At 36.6% G+C, this 27,274-nt stretch overlaps 1 protein-coding gene across 1 annotated transcript in view; it reads left to right on the forward strand.

Moving 5' to 3' along the window:
- Positions 1 to 20,986, forward strand: part of NHLRC2 (NHL repeat containing 2) — a 34,018-nt gene extending 13,032 nt beyond the window's left edge. The window contains exons 6-11 of the mRNA XM_026851524.1: positions 7,364 to 7,463; positions 7,952 to 8,183; positions 8,634 to 8,756; positions 10,352 to 10,561; positions 11,646 to 11,871; positions 13,276 to 20,986. Coding sequence (XP_026707325.1) covers positions 7,364 to 7,463; positions 7,952 to 8,183; positions 8,634 to 8,756; positions 10,352 to 10,561; positions 11,646 to 11,871; positions 13,276 to 13,532 — 1,148 coding nt within the window. The 3' untranslated portion in view covers positions 13,533 to 20,986. The remainder of the gene's footprint in view (positions 1 to 7,363; positions 7,464 to 7,951; positions 8,184 to 8,633; positions 8,757 to 10,351; positions 10,562 to 11,645; positions 11,872 to 13,275) is intronic.
- The last annotated feature ends 6,288 nt before the right edge of the window (positions 20,987 to 27,274 follow it).

The following is a 27,274-nucleotide window of genomic DNA, read 5'->3' on the forward strand; positions in this document are numbered from 1 at the left end:
TTAAACTGTGTACAAGAGGCATTTTTTCTTTTCAGAATGTAGATTTATGGATTTTATAATTTTTAAATAGGTGATGCTTCTGTGAATATCCTTTCAGTGTCCAAAGCCATGCTATCCAGGGCACAAAAGGGAGAAAAAAATAAGTTTAAATATTTAAGCTGTTTATGTACTACATTAGGCAGTATTGAACAGCTTTTTCAAAGTCTCAAAGGGAAAAGTTACCTCTTAAGAGAAAATATTTTTTCGGTATCATATTTCTTGAAATTGCTCCTACATACAGAGTATGTATTGATCAATTAAGACTTCATTGTTCGCATTTTAAAATTTTAATATATAGTTTGTTGTTAAAAATATTGAGGGGAAAAAAGTTTGAGGCTGCAGATAAGTTAATATTCAGAACAGATACTACTAAGTAGCATGCTTTTAAGCATCCTTGTAGTATTTTCATGGATAATAGGCTTTTGTTTTCCCATTTTGTACAGATGCTGAAGGTCTAAGGCAAAGAGGTTAAGTGACTGTGAAATACCATTTAAAAGAAAGTTGGCACAAGTGTCTTTCCTTAAGGCAGGGGAGTTAATGGAGACAAAACACATGCTAGGATTCAGGCAGACAGTATTCTTCCTTGTCATCTTTTTTATTTCCTTAGTTGTGGCCACTGAGCTTGTGTTATACCCTCCCCCTTTAAAATTCTTGAATGAACTCCATAGATTAAATTCTGGCTTCCTTGAAGCTGGTGCTGAAATTTACATTGACATAGATTGGGCAGAAAATACAGGGGGAGAGCCAGCAGCTTAAAAATACATTATTGAATTACTCTGTGCTTTTTTAGCTTTCTCTGTTGTCCCCTTCTATTTTTATTCAGTGGGTGTTGAAAGCAAGTGATACTTAAATGCACAGTTGATCTGAGCGTGAAATGTTCTTGATAGCTGCATTCTTGCTGGAAGGAACAGGACAATGACCTGCGCTTGGTGACATAACTGTGTGTTTCACATTCCAAAATCTGGTCTTAAATTGCATTATTTTAATCTATTTATAGAAACTCCCAAGTACAGTATTGACCATACTTTCAGTAAACTAGCTGGAATTTTTTACGTCAATTTAGGTTTTACATAGATATTATTTATATCTATGTAAAGTACAGTACCTTATCATACTGGTACCATTTTTATAGCCCGTAAAAGGCAAAAGTATGTAAGATTTTTTTTTCCTCTCCGTGTTTTTTGCTAGAGGGTTATTTAGTACCACTACATTCCAGAGGAAACACTTTTTTTTTTTTCCCTGAATTACCATGGTGATTCTTCCCTAATTTTACAAAAAAATAAAGTGATAATCACTTCAGCAGTAAGCAATTAGCACTTCCTGTGTGAGCTCAGACCATATATGAACTGTTGTCTGAACTGTCTGTATCTTGAAAGTATGCTTTCTACATGTCACTTGTCTTTTTCCTTACAGTCTGGTCTCACTTTGGCATTGAGACTCTTGCCTTCTCCATCCCGTGAAAGGAGTTTCCCTTGGTGATAGATTTAAAATGGAAGAGCTGCTTTTGTGATCATCAGGGATTAATTGGGAATGTTTTTTTCTGGACAACTCAAAATTTGAATTACTCTAAACATATGTTGCATATGTGATATGACTGCATGATACAACAATGTAGATTTAGTTGGAATGCAAAAGGCCTTCTCATCTCTTTAGTAGTTTGCTGTGCAAAGTACAAATTCAAAGATACCCCATTCAGCTTTAGCTGCATCTACCTTTATATGAGTTTGGTTCCACAGAAAATCATGTTAGAGGCATCATTAGCATGAGACAGCTTTTTCTGTTTTCTTTTCTTGAACTAGATCCTAAATTTACTTCTAAATGGTAATTTTTTTTTTATTTAAAATATTTGAAATTTCAAAGAAAAAGTAACTTCTTCATTAAAGATAGGGCTGAAGAAAAGTGGAAGACTTATTGTAGGGTTTTATTTCTCTGTAAGAACTGTTTAAAGAGAAAAGATCTTTTGAGAAATATCTCATTAAGCAGTTGCAATGAAGGACTGCAGTGAAGTAGGACAATACCCAGTTTTGCTTTGGGAAGACTTCTGAAGCGCCCTGTTTTCTTCTGTATATTCTCTGAGTGGGTCAACCAGCTTCATACTGTTGGCAGAATCACAGAGAGGGACAAACAGATTTAACTGAAGCTTTCACATGTCCTGACATAATTTATGTACAGTTTCAGTCACCTCTAAGCAGCTTTCATTCCTTCTCCTAAACTGGGAATTATATTTTTTTTTTTCTTTAAGCATCTGAGAGAAAACTGAGGAATAGAGAACTAGTAGTTTTTTGTGTGATGAGCCCAACAGACTTTATCTCTACAGGAGCCTGGTTAAACTGTTGAATGAATGTTCTGATTCTGTATTCCAAGCCAAAACTAAGGACTTTATGGTATTGCTTAATAGTAATAGCAACAAAAGTTACTAATATTTCACATGTTCACTATAGAAACAGGTTAAGAAATTAGATACTTAGGTTAGCATTTTAGTATGAACATGCATTTGACAGAGACATGCAAAGACTGAAGTCTTAACATAAGGGTGTAGTGCAAGTTGTAACTGAATATCCAACAGTAATCCCACACAATTTAGTTTGACAGACTACTTTTCTAGTAAGTTGGATTTCTCTGCATCTTGAAAAAATGTATAATGAGATTATAACTTTCTGCAGTGAGAAGAAGCATTTGGATTCTTAGCAGATGTCAAATTTAGTAACATTTTGAAGTCCGTGACTTGAAACTGCCCTCTACAAAAAATTATGGTATTTGTACCAGGAATGATGCTTTTTTCATTGTCTTTGTTCCACAATCAGTAGTCTTGTTCTGTGAAGTAAATGTATGCTCAGGACAAAGAATTTAAAACTACAATTCAGATTTCTAAATACTATTTCAGGTATCAGATACTGGGTTTAATGTAAAATTCCAGATTCAGAGCTGCTGAAAATAAACATCTTCAACAAGTCTTACAGAGACTTTGTCAGACATGCTGGGGTCAGAACGAGACACATCTTTTAATTCTTTTCAGTTGATGCTGAAAGTGCTTTTGAATATGGAATGTGGGTGTTGGGGGTCAGGGGAAACTGCAGGACTGAAGTACCCTCAAGTGTATGCGTTTGTTATGCTTAAATAGGAATGAATAAAGCGCATAACCAGACTTAATTTTTTCTGTAGTTGTAGTGATGTATCCCAGCACTAAATAATCTAAATTAGTTCTTTCATGTTAACAAATGCTATCACTTCTACTTCAGACTTTTTTGAAGTATTTACTACCATTATATTCAGAAGGCCTAAGTTAGAAAACTTGGGAAAGAAAGAGAAAATACTGAATTACAGTAATAATTTTTAGCTCCCTGTTACTTTGCATTGCATGACATCCCCTTGGTATCTCTGTCCAAGGATTTTCCTTGATGAGAGGGTAGGTATTTTAAGTAAGGAGGAAAATTCGAGAAGTGTTTTGTTTCATAAAGGGTTATGCTGTTTGTATGATGCAACACAGTGAAAGTGTGTCAGGTAGCACCATAAAAAGAGAAGAAAATTAATCTTTACTCCTCCAAAAAGGCTAATGTACATTTGTAACAGTCCAGACTTATGGTGCTAAAGCATTCCTTTGGGGCTTTGCTATCTCTCTCACTAAAGAACAATGATTCTGTAGTTGTTCTGTCAGATTTGGATTTAATTTGCTAAACTTCCACTGACTGAAGTGAAGGCAAGACTTTCATTCACATGTGCACACAGGTACTGTGCCTATCAGTAAACTGGAGGGCATGGTGTAGAGCCATTTTTGCCTTGCAGAGGATGAGTGTACCAACAGACTTCGTCCTTGGGTTGTTTTTTGTTTGGAGTTTTTTTTGAAGATAAAATTAGTAGACAAGAATAATATTTTCAAACTTTGATCTATGTAGAAAATGTTGGTGGTGCCAGCCACAAAATTTAGCTTGATTCCTGGGCTTTTAATTCCCAGACTGGAAGTAAGCATGCAGTCCCTGGACAAGGAAGCTGGAAGTGTGTGTAGTTCTGGGAATGGAATCTTTTAAAACAGATACTGCAGTTGATTGGTATGAAATAAAGTCTTTTCTGTGCATTCAAACTGACTTACAGTTAATAGTCAGCAGTATTGCTCAACTGTTTGAAATTGTGTATGTGTAGAAACAGGACTGTGAATTCTTGAAACACAGATATATAGCATAGATTCAGAAACCTAATCATCATATATAATAACTGAAGCATCATATACTATGGAACACCAGTGCATTCAGAGCTTTGGGTCATTATTAGTGAATCTTTATAACATATCACATTTGCAAGCCATACTTTGCTTTAATACAGGCAGCACTAAAGATAAGAAAGCACATACCCTAATAAGGAGAAACTACACTGGATTTTTAAAACAGCTCAAGATATGTTGGAATGTGGTGCTTAATTGAATAAATGCAAAAATTCCTTTGTTCTTTTATGTTGTTTTATATTAAATTCCTTAAAAATAAATTCTTTCCATTCAAGAACGATAAGAAGTTCCGATAATTATGGCATTACTATAATTTTAGCATGCTGGTTCTCCCTGGTCCCCTTCTCCTGCAAGAACAATGCAAGGATGACAGTGGTGTCATGTCTTCAGACTGTTCTATCCTGAAAGAAGAGGTTTTTCTGTCTTTTTTTTTTTTTTTCTTTTCCAGAACATAAAGCGTTAAACCCTGTAGCATCAGGACAGTTGTGTGGTGAAATACCTTAGCTGTGCAACTCTAGGGATTAGTTTTATTCTTCTGGTTTTGTAGAAATATTTTTATTAAAGTTCTGACATATTTTCCACAATTCAGTATGCTTGGGCTGTTTTCATCTTTGTTCTAACTGCCATCCATTAGAAAATATTTAAGTTGCATTAAAACTCATGATGGATATGGAGCTCTTACGTATTTTTCCTGTCTTGCTTTCTAGTTGAAGAAAGGGTCTTCTCTCTGTTGATCTTCTGTGTTCAGTAAAATTTGAAATTAATATTGATACTTTTTTCTCTGTCTCTGATAAGCCTTTCAGTGTGCAGAATTAGAGTAAGAAACCTTTTCAATTTTTCAATGTGTAGCTGTCACAAGGGAGTTTTCAGTGGGTGGAATTAGACAATTGGATAGATGAATGGAACAGGTTTTTCTAAAGTGCTCACTTCAGCTCTTACAACTTCATTTCACTGAATGAAGTGAATATTAAATAATTAACGAAGCACTTTGAGATCCCTCAGAATGAACTGCACAGCAAGTTAAAAAGCTGACTTTCTGAATTGACCAGTGAATTTAGCGTTATTCATTCTGGGCTACTCAGAATAGTAGCATTTGAAAAATGCAAGATGTGAATCCTGGAAACATAAAATCCTGAAGTTGAACTGTACTATTTAGGAAGTAGTGAAATGATTTCACAGGCCATTTGCTCAATTTAAATCTCTTAGAAACAAGCTTTAATCAAAGGTGATTGTGTTAGGAGGGGGGGTTGCTTTTTCTTTTTATCAGGATGGTTTGGGCATTGCCAGTAATTCAGTAACATTTCTTCTGACTCATAGAATGTGTGATTCCCAACTTATTTTGTAAACCTTTCTGCTCAACAAAAACCTCTGAGGTGCATTTGGAAGTTTGACTTTTATTCTTGGAGCTCTAGTTCATGTAAAAACATGGAGCCACGTGGAGGTGCAGGGGAGAGTCAGCAGAGTTCCTTTGATCACAGTCTTCAAAACTTGTATTTTGATTCAAGAAACAGAAAAGACTGAAGATAAACTGCATTAAAATCATACCAGTACTATGTTAAAGAAGGCTCACAGTATGAGGAAATTGATTCTGGAAACAGAAGGATGCTTTTTTCCCCTCTTGCAGTGTATAATGTAGGAAGAGTTTTGGATTAGAAGAAAAACAGCAGGATCTCAGTTGGGGGAGTGGTGTTAATTTCATTTTAGGAAGATTGATTTGGACTAACTTCTCAGGCTTAAGATGCTTGCAAGCATTTTACATATAATTGCTTTTATTTTGAAACTCTAAAATAAGGGGGAGGCAGGGAGAAGTATCCATTAGATTGTTTGCAGGAACAGCTATGACATGTATAATGTTTTGTAAGTTCATGTGAATTAAAAGTTTCTGTGAGTAATTTGAAAGTATTATTCTGTTAAGTGGCTAATAGTTATTCCAATACTTGATATATTCATTTAGAAAAACATATAAATGTTGTTTCTGACTAGGTGGTACAGTTGTATACAGTCTGCGGAGTATGGTGTTAGATAACACTGTCCCCTTTTTAATGCAGTTTTTAAATGTCAGCTTTTGGTTGCTTAAGATTTTCAGAAAAGGCTAAGATAATTTCTTTTGGGTTTGGGTTGTTTTGGGTTTTTATGGTCTTTCACAATTAGTCTTCATGCATTCTTATGCTGTAGTCTGATATGTTTAAAGCTACAGAGCATTTATATGTTCTTCACTTTGCATTTTTATCATTTTATTTGTGAAGTATTATTTGGGCAAGCTTTGTGTAATTTTTAGATTTGGGTTGGTGAATGTATACTTTGAGTTGAAAAACCTAGATGATTGACACATACTTGAACACTTCTCAATCAGAAGGTCGCTGTTCTGCAGATCTGCATCTTGCACTTGGTACCACGTGTACATGTGCATAGGGAGAACAACTTGGAAACTGGATAGTTGGTAAAGGGGGAAGTTAGTAATTGCCAACATCTGATCTAATGTTTGAATAAACTGCAGGTTTTGCTCTCCAGAGTGTAAATCTGCATGACATGCAAGCATCGATTACCCTTATCTTAAAAACATTGTGTACTCGGTATATAATGTACAATGGTACTGCCATGGTTATTTCTCTCAAAACCTGTAAACAACTACCAATAGTTTTCTTTAATATCTAGTTTTGTCACTAGCACAACAGAAAAACAAACAAACCACAACACATCCACCCACTCCCAAAACTGTGCTTAGCAGAGGTATGTGCGTATTTGTTGGCCAGAATGAATCCAAAAATAACAGGTGAAACATGGACCTATCAGCAAAATGTTGCAAATAGCAAATCCCATTTGAAACATTGCCTTTATCAGGTAGGGATATCAAAACCACAATTTTTAGATCATTGGGAAGAGAACAGAAGAAAAATAGCAGAGGTTTTGGTAGATGAAAGACATTTTCTCTCTCTTTCTCTTGCTCTGTTCTTTGGTTGGATTTTTTTTTTTTTTTCTTGCCATGGCAAAAGGTGAGCTCGAGTAGGGCAGACAGCAGGGTTGGTTTGCTGATTTCTTTGTTTTGTAAAAGATTCCCAAAGTGTGTGGGGGTGTTTTCATCTGGTTTTATACATCCATTTTTAAAAGTTTCAGGGACCCAGGAAGATGATGTTTTATGGATAGCAATGGCAGGCACTCATCAGGTGTGGGCACTGATGTTGGAAGATGGAAAACTACCAAAGGGAAGGTAAGCAGCTGTAAAAAGAGACGTGTGAAATTGGGGTTTGAAAGCTGTTTAGTAAGACAAACAGCAAAGAGAGAGATAATCAAATTAAACTAAAAATAATTTTTCTCAACTGTACTTAGCTTGAAGCTTGCTGCTTCTGTTCAGACTTAAAAGGTGTGTGACCTTTAAAGTCTGCCTGCTTTTTCCCACATCTGTTAGATTAAATGAAAGATGCTACTTTTGCTATAAAACTATGACTTGGTAAGGTACATTCATATAATTGAATGTTATTTTTCATTGCATTTGCTGAATTATCTAGTAATGAATGATATACTAAGGTGAAATAAAAGTTAGCAGAAAGGCACTGAATAATTCCTTGTGCTGCAGTACCATCAGTTTTATAATTCACAAGTACTTGTCCTGTAGCTTCTGCTTATGCGTAATGTCTGAGGTATTTCAGACTCATTCTTGAACTTTTGTTCTTTTTGTACCTTTTTTTTTTCCTTTAGTGATTTAAAGAAAGGAGTCTGCCTTCGATTCGCTGGGAGTGGAAATGAAGAGAACAGGAACAACGCATACCCACATAAGGCAGGCTTTGCGCAGCCTTCAGGGCTCTCTCTGGCTTCCGAGGAACCGTGGAACTGCCTTTTTGTAGCAGATAGTGAAAGCAGCACTGTGCGAACCATCTCTTTGAAAGACGGAGCAGTAAAGCACCTTGTAGGAGGAGAGAGAGATCCATTGGTAATCACTTCAAACTTCCCCACACTGCCCTACTAATATTCCTCAAGCCTGACCTGGAGGAACCACTTTTGGGGTGAGAGGGTAAATCAGTTTCCGTGGCCATCAATTTCTTAACTTCACTGCTTGGAATGCAAATGTGTGCCAGTTGTGATGCTCAGATTGTAGTGGAGATTGCTGCTTCTCAGATAACAAATTACTTATTTTTAAACTAACCATCTGATTCAGCATTGTGTGGTCATTAAAGCCAGCTGGATTCATACTGGTAACTTAAATGTGAGAGTTTCCATTTCCATGGTTAGTATCTACGCTTCCCAGTTTTCAGTATCCTTGTTTTGAAGTTGTCTTGATTTTTTTTTTTTAACTCAGTGAATTTCCATTTAATTACAGTCATTTAAATTCATGTCAACATTGAATAATCAAATGTATTAATTTAATAAAATACTCTTTCAGAATTTGTTTGCCTTTGGTGATGTGGATGGAGCGGGCATCAATGCAAAGTTGCAACATCCCTTAGGAGTGACGTGGGACAAGAAAAGAAAACTGCTCTATGTGGCAGATTCCTATAATCATAAGGTGAGCATATAGTACCTTGTTACATACAGGCTTTGCAGTTTTTACTGCTGCAAAGGATTATTTTAGGAACATCCAGAGACTGTGCTTGGTTCAGTTAAGCTGAGGAAACAAATGATGTGAGTTCCCTTTGTGGGGTCCTTCTTTCTTTCATTCCTTTATGGGTCTTTCTCTTTACAATTGTTTTGCTGTCACATGCTTTTGTGTTGATACGATGGTCCCTTCAGAAGGTGAATTTAAAGTGCCAAGTTACAGTCCAGACTGAAGACCGTTTCCTTATATCTTCCCGAAGATGCTGAACTAGAGCAAAACAACTAGGAGTGCTTAGTCAGGAATACTGCAGGTTTGGTAAAACTATGAGAACAAGAGGACTTACTTTTCCCTTAAAAAAGCCATTCAAGTTTTGAGAAGCATTGTGGGTTGCCTCCATGGAACTCTGAGAAAAGAGGGATTGTTTTCTGTGATTGTTCTTATGTGAATGTTGTAAAGCTTTCGTGTTCAGAAGGTTGGTAACTGTATGTTGATTAAATGCATTAAAAGAAAAGTAATTTGGTTTAATTTGAAAAATAAAGTATATAACACTAAATGCTTATTGAAGTTTATGTGGCAAATTAAATTTTGCTTCAGGTGTTGTATAAAATACAAGCTTTTTTGCTATTACTTTAAGAAAAAAAAAATATCTATTTTTAGGATAAAAATTACATACAAGTTATCCTGCCAGTTTTGTTGCGCACTTACTATTTTGCAGATGTTTCCAGAAAGGCAACAAACATTAGAAAAACAAGCCATTCAGCGCACTTTTATACCAGAGGGGTAGGTGCCTTCAAAATTATGAAAGGGGACACCAAAGGAAGAAGTTAAAGTCCAGCAGAGCATGGCAGGGGTTGGGGAAGATCATAAAATCACAGAATGGTTTATGCTGGAATGGACCTTAAAGATCATCCGGTTCCAAACCCCCCCTGCCACGGTCAGGGACACCTTCCACTAGCCCAGGTTGCCCAAAGCCCTGTCCAGCCTGGCCTTGAACCCTTCCAGGGAGGGGGCAGCCACAACCTCTCTGGGCAAACTGTGCCAGTGTCTCATCACCTTCACAGGGAAGAATTTCCTTACATCTAATCTAAATTTACCTTCTTTCAAATTAAAGGCATTAACCCTTGTCCCTTGTAAAAAGGGGCATGCCTTTGTAAAAAGTCCCTCCCCATCTTTCCTATAGCCTCCCTTATGTACTGGAAGGCCGCTGTAAGGTCTCTGTGGAGCTTTCTCTTCTCCAGGCTGAACAACCCCAACTTTCTCAGCCTGTCCTCATAGGAGAGGTTCTTCAGGCCCCTGATCATCTTTGTGGTCCTCCTCTGGACTTGCTCAAAACAGGTCCACATCCTTATGTTGGGGGCCTCAGAGCTGAACACAGTACTCAGATGGGACATGTTATTTGGTAAAGTATGATAACTTAGCTTCTAGGATACACACTTGGTAGCTAAGGTACTCAGAGTTAGTGCTGGCTTCTGAAACGTGGGGCATAAGATACTGATTATGCAGAACTTCCAAATTGTGGTGAGTTTTTTTCAGATAAGCTTTTTTTGTGTCTTCATTTATCTTAGATTAAAGTTGTAGATCCCAAGATGAAGAACTGTGCTACACTGGCAGGCACAGGAGAAGCAAGTAATGTCATCGGCTCCAGCTTTACACAGTCAACTTTTAATGAACCTGGAGGTTTGTGTGTTGAAGAAAATGGCCGCTTGATGTACGTTGCAGACACAAATAATCATCAGATTAAAGTGCTGGATTTCGAAACAAAAATTCTTTCCATGGCAAGTAATACTTATTAAACAGGCCGATAGTGGTGGTTTTGATATAAATTACTATTACAGAGTTTGGCAAGTAGTATAAAAATCATATAGCTAATAAACTTTTTGGGTACTGTAGCTATATTCACAGAATGTGTTGTGATGATCTGGCAAATAAACATCGCCTGTTAGCACAGTTGTTGAAGGCCTTAGTCTTTTGAAAGGCAACTTTTGCAAGAAAAAGGAAAGTGGTGATCCTCTAGAAAAGAGTAATACAGAAACATGAGTTACTAAAAATACAGCCCAGTTTTTCACTGTGAAAAGTATTTCATGAGCACTTTGTAACAAGTGGAAGTTGAAATTGATTACCAAGTCCTGTAATTGAGCTATAAGAGATGATTTTGGGAAGTCATACATAGCTGGCTTCCAAGTTGTTAAATCAAAACCACTGTTATAATTGAGCACTGCTGTATTTGCTTATAAACATGAAAGCAAAACAAATTCATAGTCCTCTCCATCTTACAATGGCACTATGTCTAAATGTTTTCATACATATATATATATATATATATATATACACACACCTACATATATGACATAATAGTCCAACTGTCATGTTTCTTGCATTTAATAGTACATGATCTTTCTGTATGTTTAAATTTTCATATCATATAACCAGTTAGTAACTTTTCTGTGAAATTATCCTTTACTGTGCAATCTGCATGGTTAAAATCTTGGATTTTATTACTGAAGTGTGCAGTTTACCACCAGCTTAGAAGAAAATATCTTTAAATTTTATTTCAAGTAAAAATATAAAGCAACTGTTAAAATTTTAAATTAAAGGATACTTTAAAGTAGTTGTGGATTTTATTATTTTAATAGTAAATATTCTATTTGGATTAATCACTTTTTCATTTTAGAAAAACATTGTCTTCCCTTTTTCTTTGTTGTTGTAGTGTTGTTGTACTCTGTCAGAAAGATTTAGTCCAATAGACATATTATCGTGTTAGTTTTCCTAGTCCATGTCATCTTTGAAACTGGATTGTATTGTGAAAGCATATTTGCTTTCAGTACAAATAAAAATATTTTGTTTCATTTCTACCAACAGTTGCCTATCCTGAATCCAGAAGAATGTGATGTTACAGATAACCTGCATGTGCAAAAGGATAAAATAAGAAACCTTCCAAAACTGCCTAAATCTGCACCAAATGTCCAACTTCCTTCATTAACTGTAACTCCTGGCCAGACAATTCAGTTTTTATTAAAGTTGACCCTTCCTTCAGATTCAAAACTGAATGACGAAGCACCCAATTCCTGGTTTATCACAGCCGAAGGTAAAGTGCCTGTGTTTTATCTGTTGAACAGGAGTAAGTAAGATACAAAGTAGGTCTTGCCATGATGCACCTGCAATATGAGAGATCTCAGTCTGATGAATCAAAATGTCCCTGTGTTCTCATTTGACCCTGTGATGCAATACATATTATTTAGAGCTGATAACATTTAATAGCTGGAGTATGAAGATTTTTTTTAAAAAACACCTGATAGGTTGCTTTTTGCTTGAATTAATAAATGTGGCATTATTTTTTTCTTTTTAACTTTCCTGGGACAAGCTGCCAGCGAGAGCTTGCAAAAACCCCCTTAGGTGCTTTTCCTCTTCAGTCTGTCCGTTTGAACAGCTTACCACAGCCCTACCATCTGTTTCTGGGAGAAATCTGACCATGAAGCTGAAGCATAATCCTAAAAGCGATTCTTTTTTTTTTTTTTTTTTTTTTTTTTTTTTTTTTTTGTTTGAGGCACATTTATACCTAACTACTTTGAGGCACATTTATACCTAACTACTTTACGTACTTTGTTTTAAAAGCAGTCAACAAATACTGTACAGGCACTGCAATTTGTTTATATGCCTCATGATTTAAAGTAGTTTCTTATTGCAGTTTATCCTTTTGGAATACAAATAGACTATTTCCAGTGAGAGTCAGCACACGTTTTAGCCTACAGAATCTCCAGATATTGTTGAAGTAAAGTAGCTTCAAGGGTTAGTAAAATTGGAGAATATAAGCAACCTAAACTCAGCGATTTTTTTCAAGCTTATAAATTCTAGAGCCAACTTAGGTATTTTCGGAAAAATGCCACTTCATCCATCTCACTTAGAGTAAAATACAGAGTATAATGCAGTCAGCTAGGTACATTTATTGTGCAGTTCATTTTTCAGTTCACATACTCTTAAATATTTAAATAAATGTGAAACTCAAGTTCTGTTGTAACAGTCAGCTTGCACATTGCTAAACTGCAGCAACCCACTTGTAAAACCAACACTTCTGTTTGAAAATGACATCATTTACCTGCAGTTTTACACATTTCTGGCAGATATGTTACCTGGAATATTGGCCTTTGATGCAAATGTATAGCAACCCATTAATTTCAGGAGTTTTGCTTGCATATCTTAGAATAAATTTTAATATCCTCTTGAGTGTATAGGATAAATTGCAGATCCCTTGCATTTAAATAAGATGTACTGTATATATACCTATAGTTCTGAAGCAAAGCTATGGATCTCTCCATCTTTAAATGACTCTTAATGAAGTATTTGTAAGTTACTTTTCTTTCTTTTTTGTCCCTGACTGGAAAAATCAGGAAGGAAATTTCCCCTAATGTTGTGTATGGAAAGTCCATGTTGTCCTATAGGTAAAATTAGTGTTTTCAGTATGCTAATGATCAAACTTCTTGTTCTTCTACAGATAATACCTGGTTGCTTCAAGGACAGTGTCTGTCTGGAGAAATAAAAGAGATTTCCTGTCAAACTATCATTCCCTTTCAGTTACCCAAGAGCTGTCTGTCAGCTGAAGCTATCCTGGCTATCAAAGTGTGCCTCTACTATTGCAGCAAAGGTAGTGGTGCCTGTATGATGAAAGGAATCTCATTCAGTCAGCCTTTACAGATAGCTAGTACAAACCAAGGCAGCTTGACTCAAGTTGAACTGATACATTCATTTTAACCAGCTAACCCAAGCCAGCTAATTTCATACTTTTTTTTACTATCCACCAATATTCATATTTTCTGTAAGAGAAAATATGAATACATAACTTTTCTCTCTTTTTCATTTTCCTGGAGCTTATGACAAAGCTAAGAAATAATATACTTGGTGAAATGAAATTGAGTTCCCTACAGCTTAAGGTGGAAATTTATCATCACAACCTCATTTCTTTTCATTACAGTAGCAGTAATAATATTGTAATACTCTAGACTGTTACCAACTGTGAATATATTGGGTGTATGCCATTCTAAGCAATGAGCAACAATTTTTAGAGTCCTCTTGAAAGAACTGGTCTTACTTTGTGATGTTACTGTAAGAAGTTCTTTGCACTGTACACACTGTTAGAATAGCTGGATAAGTTTGGACTAAGAAATTCCTTTTGTGCCCCTACTAAATTTTAATAGAATATCAAAACAAATAGATCCTTTCTTCAGGCTGTAGAAGAAGTATCTTGCTTATTTTTCCGTAATGGCATTTGTGACACATGTATTTTGAAAGTACATCTTAAACTAGGCATAGCTCTAATTTTATGCAAACTGAGTGTTTTGCTTAACTAGATATGACTGCCTTGTATGAAGATCACAGTTTCATGCAAAAATTTCTGTGAAAGGAGTTCCAAGTTCCTACAGAAGAATTTAATGCTGATATCTAACAAAAAATGTGCCTCTCTCTAATGTGTGTATGTGTGTGTATATATATAATATATATATATATGTAAAGAAAAAAACCCACAAAACCATGCTGGAGTTGTTCTGATACATACCAATTTACATTTTTATAGTTAAGTGGTAGATAATAGTTGAATATCTAAACTGCAAAAACTAAATGTCAACCATTTCAAGTGCAGTGAATCACTTTCCTACTTTTATGATTTCTCTGTAAAGAGAAGAATCTGTCTGAAGAATTCTGTCTCGAAAATACATAATACTAGGAAGAATATTACACTCTCAAAGTCTGATTCAGTCTTTTGAAGTCACTGTTAGCCCCTGATTTGTAATAGTGGCCACTGAAGCAGAACTGTATGTTTAATAATAGATTATTTGCATTCATGTTTAGAGGTTCTGAGCTTTTGCTATAAAGCTGATAACCTAATGTTTGAGAAAGGTGCTTTAAAACTGTTACAAAACTCTGCCTTTGGTGGTTCAGTGTTTTTCAAGTAAAATTTCTTCAATTTGCCATAGTAAGTAGCAGGAATACAGGAGGGGGGACAGTTTTTTTACTTGAACTGGAAGAATTTCCACAGTGCTTAAGTGGTAATTGGACTAAACTTTGTGCTCTGGTCATGAGGATCAGTTCTGAGAAGATGATTTGAAGTTCCAAGTTAATATTTTTGCATATATATAAAGTACAATACTGAAATAATTTTTGTATAGTCTTTTCTAAAACAGTCACCATTTTTCCTGACACCTGTCAGCAAATCCCCAGTATGATTTGGTTTTGCTCTTTCTTACTCAAAGGCTGACTGAAATGTTGGTCATGAACCTGAGAGACTTTTGTTTTAAGGGAACCATATGGACTGGTATGTTTTTTCCTTCCATTGAAATGCCAGTCTATCTGCGAGTAGTACCAGAAATGGTTGTTATCTCACCTGTCAGCAAGGCAAGGGCTGTGCTAGTATTTTTCTTGTGTTTGTTTTTTAAGCGACTTTTCTAATGCAGTGTTTCAGCTCCCTTGGGTAAGCCTCTCAATTCTCACATGTCATTTTGAAAGAGGAGAAAGCTTTGCTGCTTTGTTCACAGATTGCAAATGCTATTGGAAGGATGAAGGTAAAGAAACTGATTTGGGCATTTATAATTTTTTACACCTTAGTACAACTCTTCTAAAATTTTTTTGTTTGTTTGTTTAACTTTGGATAGTAGCCAGAAAACCTTAGATCAGCTTCCAGCTAGCTCACAAATTTTCTGTTGCTTACTGAAAAAAACAAATATTATTTTCAGAAGTTCAGAATAATGAACCAAACTGTTACAGTTGTCTTGAACATATAATTCAGCAGATGGGTTTTTTTTTTCTCTCATATTCAACTAGAATGACATTGTATTTGTGTATTTCAGTTGGATGTAATTAACAGATTCTGCCTGTATTCCAGTATTCAAAAAAGTTAACAAATCTGTTTTCTTATTGAAATAGTAATGTTTAAATATGGTATCGTAGATATATTTTCTATCTAAATGTACATGTATAGATGTGTATTTAAGTATCATATCCTTTTTGTTTTCAGTTTTTGACCTCTAGTCACTGTAGACACACTCAGAACCACTCTAAGCTTATAGGGAAGGGGTGTTAGTACGTAGGAGGAAGACTGTTACATAAGCATCAAGCTGAAGTCCAGGATCAAACTGTAAAGAACCTTTAAATACTTAGTTGTAGCCAAATTTTAAACAATTCTATTGCAAGGTAAACAGTTTCAGCTTTACTGTTAGAGAGCAGGAATATATCTATTTGAATCAGTTTTTTATTTAAGTCCATGTCTTGCAGCAGATGACTGAATCTTACATAAACTAGGGGAGTGGGGGTTAGTGTACTATATCTGTGCTACTGTTACTCCTACAAAGCCTCAGAACATTCCTTGCTACTGGACTGTAATGGCTTTATGCTAAAGCAGGGGCAGAAGGTGTGACTCCATCTCAAAAAGACACAAACCCCACTGTTTGCAATGAAAAGCTGTATATATCAAAATTATTTTCCCCCTGCATCCAGTAAGTCCTCAAACCTTTCAGGCAATAACTTTTTTAGTTTGCAAGGGAGAGCTGTGTTTCTTGACTCGGTGGGTGTCACACAGGGACACTGTTCTAATTGTTCTCTTTCATCATATTCAGAGCAGCTGTTTCTCACTCTGCCCCAGTTCTCACTGATGAGGTTACTGGGGTTCTTGCGCCCCTCACTCAGTCTGTGTCTTCACTGTGATTGGCCTTTTATCATACAGTCTAATGCTATCTCTTGTTTGTCTAAAGAATAGCATACACTTTCCCGGAGTCATTCCTTCTGTTTCACTTGTGACATTTGAAAGTTTATAATTAGAAAAACATGGTTTTTAAAAGCTTATGATGTTTAGGGATACTCTTTCCATTGCTTCCTCCAGGGTTTACAAGATGCTCTTAAAGTAAAGCAACGAGTACCATAAATGTAACCAGACAGGCAAACAGAATAGTATGTACAAGCTGCAGAAATGTATTTCAGTTAAGTACCAGAAAGCATCTTCAAAATATGATTCAGAAGAACAGAAAATGTTACTGCTCTGTCTAAATACTGAAAAATCATATATATCTATGACTTCTATCTCTTTTCATGGTAATTTAGTTTCTTGATATAAAAATCCTAAGCAGGTTGATATGGCCCAGCATGCCAAGATTTGTATCGTACAGTAAAAGTATGTAATTCAAGGCCTTTTCAAGGCATGTCTTTCTACTGACTTTAATAGGTTTTGCATTTAGGCCTTAATAAAGTAATAAATTACTGTAGCAAATCTCTAAAGAATATTGGTCATGGTTGTATTGTATAATGAAAACAAGTTCAGTGGCATTTTCAGTTTTTAATTGTAGTGTTTGCTTTTATTGAACAGCGTTGGGTTTTGAATGAATATATTAATAGTTTCATGAAAGTTTTTAGAATTTTTTTTATTTACAGTACGGTATTCTTCATTAGACTAGGAAAAAGATAATATGATTTCAAAGAGAGAGTGTAATGTGTTTTGATAGCTTTTTCATGTGTGAATTCAGTAATAGCTTTCTGTAGTTTGTTCCCTTCTGTTGAAGGAAGGGTAGGGATGCTGACCGTGTAAACGTATTGATGGGCACATATTTTATGCATACATTTTTAGTTGAGTCCTTTTGGTGTTAGATTCTCACATGTCATTTTGGGCTTTTCTACGGGATGTACTTTTTTTCATAGTTTGTATTTTGACTTGTATGTCTTCTACTCATAGAACATTATGTTTGTATAATGGTGTGGTAATGTCGTGATACAAAGCAAGTACAGACCAGATGGGTAATATATGAGAAAGTAGTTACATAGCATCGTGTAAATGCCTTATCTGCTTAGCCTCAGAAAAGTTGCATATGGCTTTCAGTACGTTATATATATTCTTAATGCACTTTTTTTATTCCAGTGGGCAAATCTTCTAGCTTAAACCATGAGTAAAAACTATTTTTTGTGAGAACATCAAGAAAAACATATTCCTTATCTCTTGCTCAGAGGAGGGAGATGATCAGAATGAAGGGACTTTCCTCCTCGTGCAGGGGCATGTCCTTCTGTTCCTTTAATTATTGACTATTTATTTTAGCACATAGAGTTGTATTATTGACCATAAATTCTCTTGAAGTTTTGATTCCTAACAAGGTTTTCTATATACATGGAAGCTTTAAATGTCTGGCTTTATAGAGTTATGAGTGATATATCTAGTTGAAAATGGCTCATGGTTTAGCAGACAATATCAGAGATTTATGTACATTCTTATGATTTGTAACTTTTTTTAATCACTGTTATTCATTAAGACTTACCTCAGAGACACACTGCAGCTAAACTCCCACAGAAGTGTGTTCATAAACTTTGTATTGCAACTCAAAATTAAGTATTCTTGCCTGTATAATGTGCAAGAGATTCTGTGACACGTGTATACATGTCCTCCAGGTTGCAGTTGTGCTACCTGAGGAGAATTCACCATGCTCAGCAGCTTTATCAACTACCCACAGTAACTCTCTGCTCAAATCTGCCAGCTCAATTGTTCATATAATCAATTAAAATTACTGATTCATGTTAGCAAAGATTTAGTATTTAGAATTAATCATTATAATTTTCATTGAAATTGGTTTGTCGGGGATTAGAGGAGCTTCTCTTGTCACAAACAGAGAAGGTATAAAAATGGTGACAATTTAGTGGGAAACAGTTATTGAAAATGTGAGACCTGGTTATTTTTTTAATTAAACCACCACATCTGCCTTTGTATTCTGCAACGGATCATGAATTTAGAAACCGTATTTCTAATGTTTTACATTCCATTATGTTCATATAACCAAATTTGACTACTGTCTTCCATCAGGAGCAGCCGTTCTTACATTTTATAGTTTTTGTACTATCATGTGTAAAATCACTTACTCTCATTAGGGATTACAGTTCATTCTTATTAAGGATTCAGCACACCTATGATTGAGTTTCAGAGTTTATCTTAGTTTCTTTGCCATAATATTATGGGGGATTTTGGTTAAGTTTTGGGATCTATCTTTTCTTACTGTAGTTTCCCCAAGAAGGAAATGCAGCCAGTAACTTGTTAACAGGGAGGCATCCAAGTAGGATAATTCCCTCCACCAGCTCCTTGCCCCTCCTCTGCTTTGGGGATGAGGATGTGAACAGCAAGGGCAAGTAGGGCTGTCTCATATGAAGATAACATACCTGGTAGCTCACTCCAAAAGGGTGGAACTTCAGGATGAGTTGGAGTTACACCATAACACTGCTTCCTAGGTCTCCTTGTCTTTACAGCCTATAAAATCTTGCTCCATAAAGAAGGCAAGAATTTTGCCCTTATTCCTGCAAAAATCTTCAGTTAATTGATTCATTAGTACACTTTAAGATAATCTGGTAATAATTACTGAAATCTAGGACCTATCTGGACCTTCCCCCATGCTTCTAGGTAGCATTAGAATAAGATTATGTTCTCGGGTCAACTGCATCAAGCTCTGCACTGATGCATCTGCCATCAAAATTTTTACCTTTACCTCTGGCGCTGTCCAGTGATGTTCTGAAGTTGTTTCTAGATCTCCCAGAGCATCCCATCAAACTTGAGTAGCCTGTGCAGGGATTTTGATGGCTCTTAGTTTTAGGACACTTTGATACTATAAATTAGATAATTTGGCTGTTAGGTGATTTAAAGGATACACCAGTTTGCTATCTTATTGCAGATGGTTTTTTATTATTTTTCAAGGGGTAACACATTTTTGTCGCAGCTGCAAAACTAGAAACCTTGGATAGTTTGTGCAGCTAGTTTATTGCTTAGTGTACCTCTTTCTTGGTCCATTGTTTTTAAGTATACCAGACAACTGTTTGTCCAGTTGCAGGCCCTGGGGCTCACAAGAGTGATATTCCACACTCTGTATTTCCCCTTTTGACTAAGTATTTATAAACTCAACTCATCTGTCCATTGTCAGACTTCATAGAAAGCAAGATAATGGTTCCCAACTGATGTTTTACACTCATGTTTTTTAAAAAAAAGAGCTTGTTTATCAAACTTCCTGTATATCAGGAATCTGTCCTGAGAGTTGCCAGTATCAGATACCTGCCTTCCAGTTTTTAAAAACTTAGAATTGATAGTAGAAGAACAAAATTGCTAAATGTTTTATATTTTGAACGTTTAACTTTTAAACTGTCCAATTTCACTTTTAAAGAGAACTAGTGGAATTAAAACTTTCTCTTCTGTAAATCATGACCGTTAATGTACCGTTAATCATTGTATCATTAAAACCTGTGATGGATCTATGTAATTTTGTAAAGACAAAAGAAAAATAAGGTAGTTGTAAAACTGCTACGGGGTGAAATCCCGGTGCTCCGAGGTTAGCAGCAAGTATCTAGGGCCAGTAGTTTGGCCCAGTGTGACAGAAATTCTCTATTTTAAATACATCACGATGACTGAAGTTAAAAATCAGTGCCTTGCATAACAATACTTGAAAGTGTATCTTTACAGAAATGCTAGAGTACTGATTGAAATAAGGTATTTCACCTTTAGGGTTTGCAGATTTCAGGGGGTTTTAATTCTGTTAGTTCTACTAATTCTGAAACTGGAGTTTTCCTTCTTCATGTTTTTGAATTAAGTTGAAATTAAGGTGCTTTTTGTTCAAACTACTCTTCTTAAGTACTTTAAATATTTTTTCTCAATCCTGTGAACTAGTATAATACTAGTGAAGAAAGTCACATCTGAGCACTTAACACCTTAATAAATGTGTCTATATGGTTTAAGGGTAAACACGATTTTTTTTCTTCCTTGAGAGCTTCAATGTTGCTTTTGTGGACATTGAAATATTTTTGTCTGCTCTTCGAGATACTAAACCTCTGTTTTTCCATTACATGCGGTGCAAAGCCTTTCAAATATCTGAACATTTTAAAGATGTGGTTTATAGTTGTTACTACAAAATATGTGAAGAATTAAAACTAGAGGCACTTAATCTACAGCTAATGTAGGTTGTGTAAATTCTTCACATACAGAATTGCCTAATAATGTTCTTAACAGTATTTGTGGTTTATGATCTTTTTAAATAAAAGGTAAATATCCTGTAATATTATGAGAACAAATAAATACACTGTAGAAGAAATGTCAGCCTTGGATATCAATTCAACAAATAAACAGTGATTAAAGAATGTACTATTTCTCCTGTGAGACCTCTTTCTCCTTTTAAAGCTTTTTCATGGAAAAATAAACATTAAAAAATTTATCTTTTCTTTCAAGGCTGGGTTTGTCTGTCAATCTTTACATCAACATAGATGTGGAAGTTATGAAATGCGTCTGATGTTAAGGGTTACAGCTTGATTAAAATCCTTTAATTAACAAATACTATTCATTTCACACTGTCTTTTCCCCCATGGCTCTGCAGTTGGGGGTGTCAGCCAGCCATGCAGTGCCCTGAGGGTTGGTAACACACTGTGCCGCCGTGAGGACCCCACAGTTTGTGTTACACAGTGGTTTGGAAACAAGAGATCTGGTTTTATTCTGTTTCTGCACATAAGAGAGATGAGAAATGGTGTGCTGCATGAGTCACAGCCTGACTGGTTTGTAGCCTTCAGTTTATTGCAGAGATCCCAGACAAGCTCAGCTGCTGGAACAGATCTCTCTGCATTGAGCTCTGCTTTGAAGCACTGTTGGCCATATTACTGTGGCTAAACTGTGACACAGGTTGCAGTATGCAGGTGCCTGTTTAATAATTATGGTTGAACCATATTTTAACAGCAACTTCTAAAAATATATAATTGTTTTGCTATAATTGTTTTACTTGGGTAACAGTTTTGCAGCTTTGACTAAGAACATATGGATACAGAGTACTAATAGAGGCTTCTGGTGTGCACCAATGCAACTGAGGGCCGATACCAATGTACCAACGAAGATAATCCCTTATTTATGCTGCTCATCCCGTTTTTATTGATACAGTGATTTATCATTAATGGATGCATCATATGCCAAAAATTCTGACATATTTACTACAGGTGACCCTCAGCAGTACTAGTGTAGCTATGTTGGGTTTTGCCCCTCCCTTGCTAAACGTTATTCCTCATGTTACTCATCTATTCAAATATTTAAAACATTTATACATACCACTTATAGAACTCATCTCTCTGATTTCCATCCAGATTAAATACAGTCAGCTTAGCCTGATGCAGTAAGTCTGAATTTGACAAACATTCAAACAGATCTATTTGCAATTCGTATGTTTTGTTACAAAGTGCATCTAAAGCTTCTGCCAAGGCTCGCTCAGCTAGCGTAGGCAAGGTCGGGTGATCTCAGCATCTTAGTGAGCATTTGCCTTGGATCATAAAGCCAGTAGTTTACTTGCCTTCAGTCGTCATCTCTGAAATGACACCTCCACCCCTTACTTTTATCTAAGTATTCTTAAAACAACAGGCCTGTGTGTACACGGACTTGTACATTCTGTGCACAAACCTACAGGTGTCTGTGTGCGTAATGGCAGTTGTGTGTCTGAGCTGGACTTGTGCGTTTTGCCAGAAGCCAGGAAGGCACTCACTGCTGAGGAGAGCTTTCTGTGGTTGCGAAGTCACTGCTCTAGGAAACAATTAATTAGGTTGTTTCCAAAAGCAAGGGAAAGGAGCCTTTCATTTTAAATTCACTAATGGGACCAAGATATTTTCTTGTTCTTGCAAGGGATTCTGCAATCTCCTGCCAAGAGGAACTTCTCTGGAGATTGGGTAGACAGGGCTTTAAAAGGCTTCTCCCTGCCTTGTCCTTCCCATCTGAAGTAGTTTCCTGTGGCTGTTGAAAATCGTGACCCTGTTGCCTCATCTGAATTTTATCTTTTCTGCCTGGTCACCCTGGTACTTGATACACGCAATCCCACCAGCAACAATGATACCTGATGGCTATTTTATTTGCCGCTGCATGTAGCAAAATTCTATCTTCACTGTAACTGGGCTTTCTAGAGTCAGTTTGTTCTCCTTTGCCCTATTCCTTGAGCACAGAAATCAAAGCAGAGGTGAGGATTTCAGCCTTCAAGTGCAAAAGAATAGCTTTCTAAAGTACTGCTACAGCAGCACATGTTTCTTTCTTTTTTTGGAAAAGCATTAGCAAGTTGTAACCCTTAGTTAAATCTCTCCATATTTTTCCTATCTCAGGCATTCCCTTAAGCAGAGTATGTGGGCTTAGCAGTGCTCAGAGCTCCTAACAACAGGCTGTAAATAGTGGGTATATTTTCCAAACACTGAAGAGAGTTGCAGTATTAAGAAGTAGTTAGATATTAATGACAAGGTCGCTTCAGTTAAACCAGATATTTAGTCAAATTTACCCCTGTGCTGTACATTGACTTGTGAATTCCATCCACCCCATAGCTCTTGCAATTATTGTCCTTGAGAACTGGAAAGTTGTTCTAACACCATCTTAATTTACTAATGAGGAGACAGCACATCAGGTTTAATTTCTTTATACAGCAAGGCTTGGGAAAGCACATCACTTCCTAGCGAAGGTCTGAACCCTGCATCTGAGCTGACAGTGTGTAAGCAGGGTGTGTTTTAAGCAGAGTCAGGAGCTTAATGGTCAGCAGCAAGTGTAAGCAGTTGTTACCTCAAGGTCTCTGCACCTTTCCTCCCTCTCCTTATGCACACTGACACGCTCGTGACTTGACTAAAGCTGTGATGTTTTCCAAGTTGTTATCTGGGGTTGATACTAAAATAAAGAGATCACTAACAAAGAGAGATGTAACTGTTTTTCAAAATCTTCAGCAAATGGAATCACAGGAGAATATAAAATTGAAATGCACCGAGCAGTGCGTAGGAGCATCAGTGCCTAAATGGCAGTTAAATCCAAGGAAATTTGCTGGGGGCTACTGAGAAACCTGTCATTTAAATTTTTCTTTATGCAGTTGAGTGAAGAAGATGGATTTAATTAGCATTTTTGCTGTGCTCTTAGCAGTTGAAGTGCTATAAAGTGCTGTTGTTACCGCAGACTCAAATCAAAGGAGGTACATGTGGCAGAACTTCTTAGACCATATGAGGAAAGTGCAGAGGAAGTACTGGGACGCTGAGAAATGGAGTCCCTAGTAAAGAGTGACAAAATTTGCCTCACAAATTCACTGGTAAGTGTCAAATAAAACATTTACTGAATCATAACAGGATTAGTTATGAATTTAAACTAGCAGGGGATTAAAATTTTTTATTTACTTGAGGATGCTGAATAGAATGATTGTCTTTACAGTAGGCTAAAATTCCATGGAAGTGCATAAAATACAGAAAAAATACAGAACTTTACCAAGAGAAGTGAGGGAGGATGGATGGTATATTTTATATAGAAGTGTAAGCATGTTTTTTCTAATAGCATATATATTTTTAAATGTTAGTAGATGGAGAGTCTTAGCAACTTTGTGACCTGCTTCTGGTCTATCTAAATGCATTCCTTATAATCACAAGATTATATATTTTTCTTACCCACTTGGTACAGGGTCTCTCCTGCTTTCACATACTGTGGTACCTAATCACCGTGATGCTCTCGGGACTCCGCATATCCCAGTTCTGGTCTTGACACTAGGAGAGACTCCGTTATTGTAGGCATCTGACAGCAGACATGCTTATGTTTTCCAAGAACAGTCTAGCTCAGATGAACCTGTCAGAGTAGTTGTTTTCCACCTTCTAACATGCAGAAAGCTTGTGGAGTACCTCATATAGCGACAAGCAAAAAATAATCAGGATTCTTTTGGATTTAATCACAGTCTTGAAGAAAAGTTATATTTAGGATTAAAGTGGTCCCAGGAAAGAACTAATCTGCTCTTTGCAAAAAATCCTAACAGGTTTATGTTTTCAGCCTAGAAAAATTGTATGTTTTAAACTCAGAAATGTGTACAGTCAAGTAAGAAAATTTTCAGGAAAAGAGATCAGAAACAATTCTGACCTGCCAACTTAACAGTATGAGGACTATTGTAAGGAGTGATATATCCTATCCATTTTTTTGTCAGCCAAGGAAATTAGTGAGGAAAATCAACTAGGATTATGTTCCAGTGCATCACTTTAATAGTACATCTCAGCATTAAAGGCTGCTGAATTCTCCTCGATTTGGGAAAAGGCTCAGATTCAGTTTGACCCTGATATAAACCATGGGAAGGATGAACCCTTAGGTGGAATAAATTTTCCTGCTTCTAACTGGACAGTGGAGTTTATACATTTCTCTCAGACAGCAAATAGATGCATTTATCCCTACGTTACTACACTCCTCTAGTTAACCTCTGCTGAGTTTCTTCATGACTATCACACAATCCTTTTCACTCTACCTGCACCTCTCTAATTAGCTCTCCCAAGGCTTGCAGCCCGTTGACTGTCTGCTTCTAGCTCTTTTCACTCTCAAACGTAATTTAGTTTCTCTTATATTGAAAAAAATATTCCTAACATGTACATCCCTTTCCCTTTTTACACTCATGAAATGTACTATTAGCAGGAGCTCCTTCTTCCTCTATTTCACTTCTGTATTACATCCCACTAATCTGGCTGTCCCCATGCTGACCACTGAAATTGCTCTCAGCAAGGTTTCTAGTGATCTATTGCTAGCAAAATATCTTCAATCTTCTTGGCCTGACAGTTGCCTTCAACATATACAACCAGTCTTTTTAAATTTTCACTTTGTTTGCTTCTTTACTTCCCTTTATTCCAGCTCTCTGCGTACTTTGGAAACTGTTCTTCATCCTGTCCTTCGCTGAATAGTCCTTGTCATCCCCATCTCCAGCTTCTGGTGGGAATTCCCCTGGACTGCCACTCTTCCTTCCCTCTTCTCATTGCACTTTGTCTCCTGATAGCACAGAGTTCAGCAACCACTTGTGCTGAGGAGTCAGAGTCCAACCGCTCTCCTCCAGAACATTCTCTTATCAGACTTAAGTCTCATACTTTATCTTCCTTTGACTTTATAAAATTTAATATAGCTGAAAACTCCTAATCCTCTCTTCACTATTCCTTCGTGTTACTCTTTTCCTTTAACAAGCAAACCTGCTGATTACAGACAAGCCTTAGAACTTCAGTATTTGTTCAGATTTCAGCATCTGACTAGGCCCTTGGATTTGGACAGTATCTGAATTTTTGCAGATCTTCTTTTCCATCTTTTGCCTTCTCTCTCTAGTCTGAATGTTTGTTACAACATGCTGAGTTAGTTAACAGAATCTTGTCCTGCTTTTACCTATCCAAAATGCGACTTTGTCAAGTGCTGGATTTTGTAGACCAAAGGGTGATGACAGAAACATTACATTCTTGAATCCAACTGCCAGCTATCCCTACTTGCTAGTATCAAGCATATGCTGCACCTCTGCATATTTCAATATGCCAGTCACAGCATAGTCATATTCTATCTGTGCGGTTTCATTAATTTTCAAGATACCAACTGGGTTTTTTCATCTTTCTGCACCAGTATCCACTACTAATCTTGCAAATGTTGCAAAAAGTATCTCTGAGGTTTCTCCTAGTTTTCAAAAGGATTTCCTCAACGTTGGCAAAGCCTTTCTTACAACACTGAAAATATTGTCAACATTCAGGCTCTCCTGGACTAAGATCACTCACTTTTAAGCCAACAATATCTCATTGTTCACTGTCAGGCTCCGTCTGTTGGCTGCACTGTACCGTTTGTTGCCTGGTGTTGTACATCGGTTGTAAGCTCTCAGTGGATATGGGACTTTCTTTCCCCATGTGTTTATACAACACCTAATGCCGTGGAGTTTTCCCTGACAAGTTCTCCTAGATGCTATGGTAATATAAATGATAAGAACAGTTGGTATGACAGGTTTATTTCCCTAGCAGTGCTTAATCTTAGCAAAATAGCTTTTAGAATAGATTCAGAAGCAAGAAAAATAAAATAAATTACTTCTACAAAATTTGAAGTTCTGCTTCCATCATCCCAATGTCTTACTCTTGCCTACCTGTTTGTAGATGAATCTCCCATTGCTCATCCCAGTGAAGCTTCACCAGTGTAGAAGCAAATAAATTAAAAAACCTTGCTGAACTGGAGGGATTATGTCCTTAGTCCAGGAATTCCGGAAGGGCGCATGGAGTTCAGCTGAGCTGGACGTCTCTCCAGGTTCAAGTCCTAAAGGATCCAAAGATTTTATCACGCTTTTCATAGAGATGTTTGATCACATGCTGAAAAAATGTTGAAGTTGGCTAGAAGTGCATCTGTCTTCACAATATTTATTGGCTTTTTTAGTTTGTTCTAGTGGATAAAGAGATGATTGATTGGAATGGATAAAAAACAAAAACAAAAGAGCATCGGGCATAGGGTTTGATCCTGTAGCGTGGTACCTCTGTCTGCCACCAAAATACAACAGATCCTAAATACATGTGAGTGAAGGGACGGGCCTTCCTGTTGTGGACTGTTGCAAAGGGCACGTTTGGAGTGTCAGTAGAAGGTGAGGCTGGTGGCTATGTTTAATTCCCATAGAAGTTCACTCCATGCCTTTAAACAAGCCTCGGGGATGTCTCCTCAACTGCTGGTTGTTACCCTTATGTGGAGATCTGAGTGACTGATGTTCTTTCTT

This window comes from Athene cunicularia, assembly GCF_003259725.1.
Source record: "Athene cunicularia isolate RWA chromosome 6 unlocalized genomic scaffold, athCun1 chr6_part1, whole genome shotgun sequence".
NCBI classification, from domain to species: Eukaryota; Metazoa; Chordata; class Aves; order Strigiformes; family Strigidae; genus Athene; species Athene cunicularia.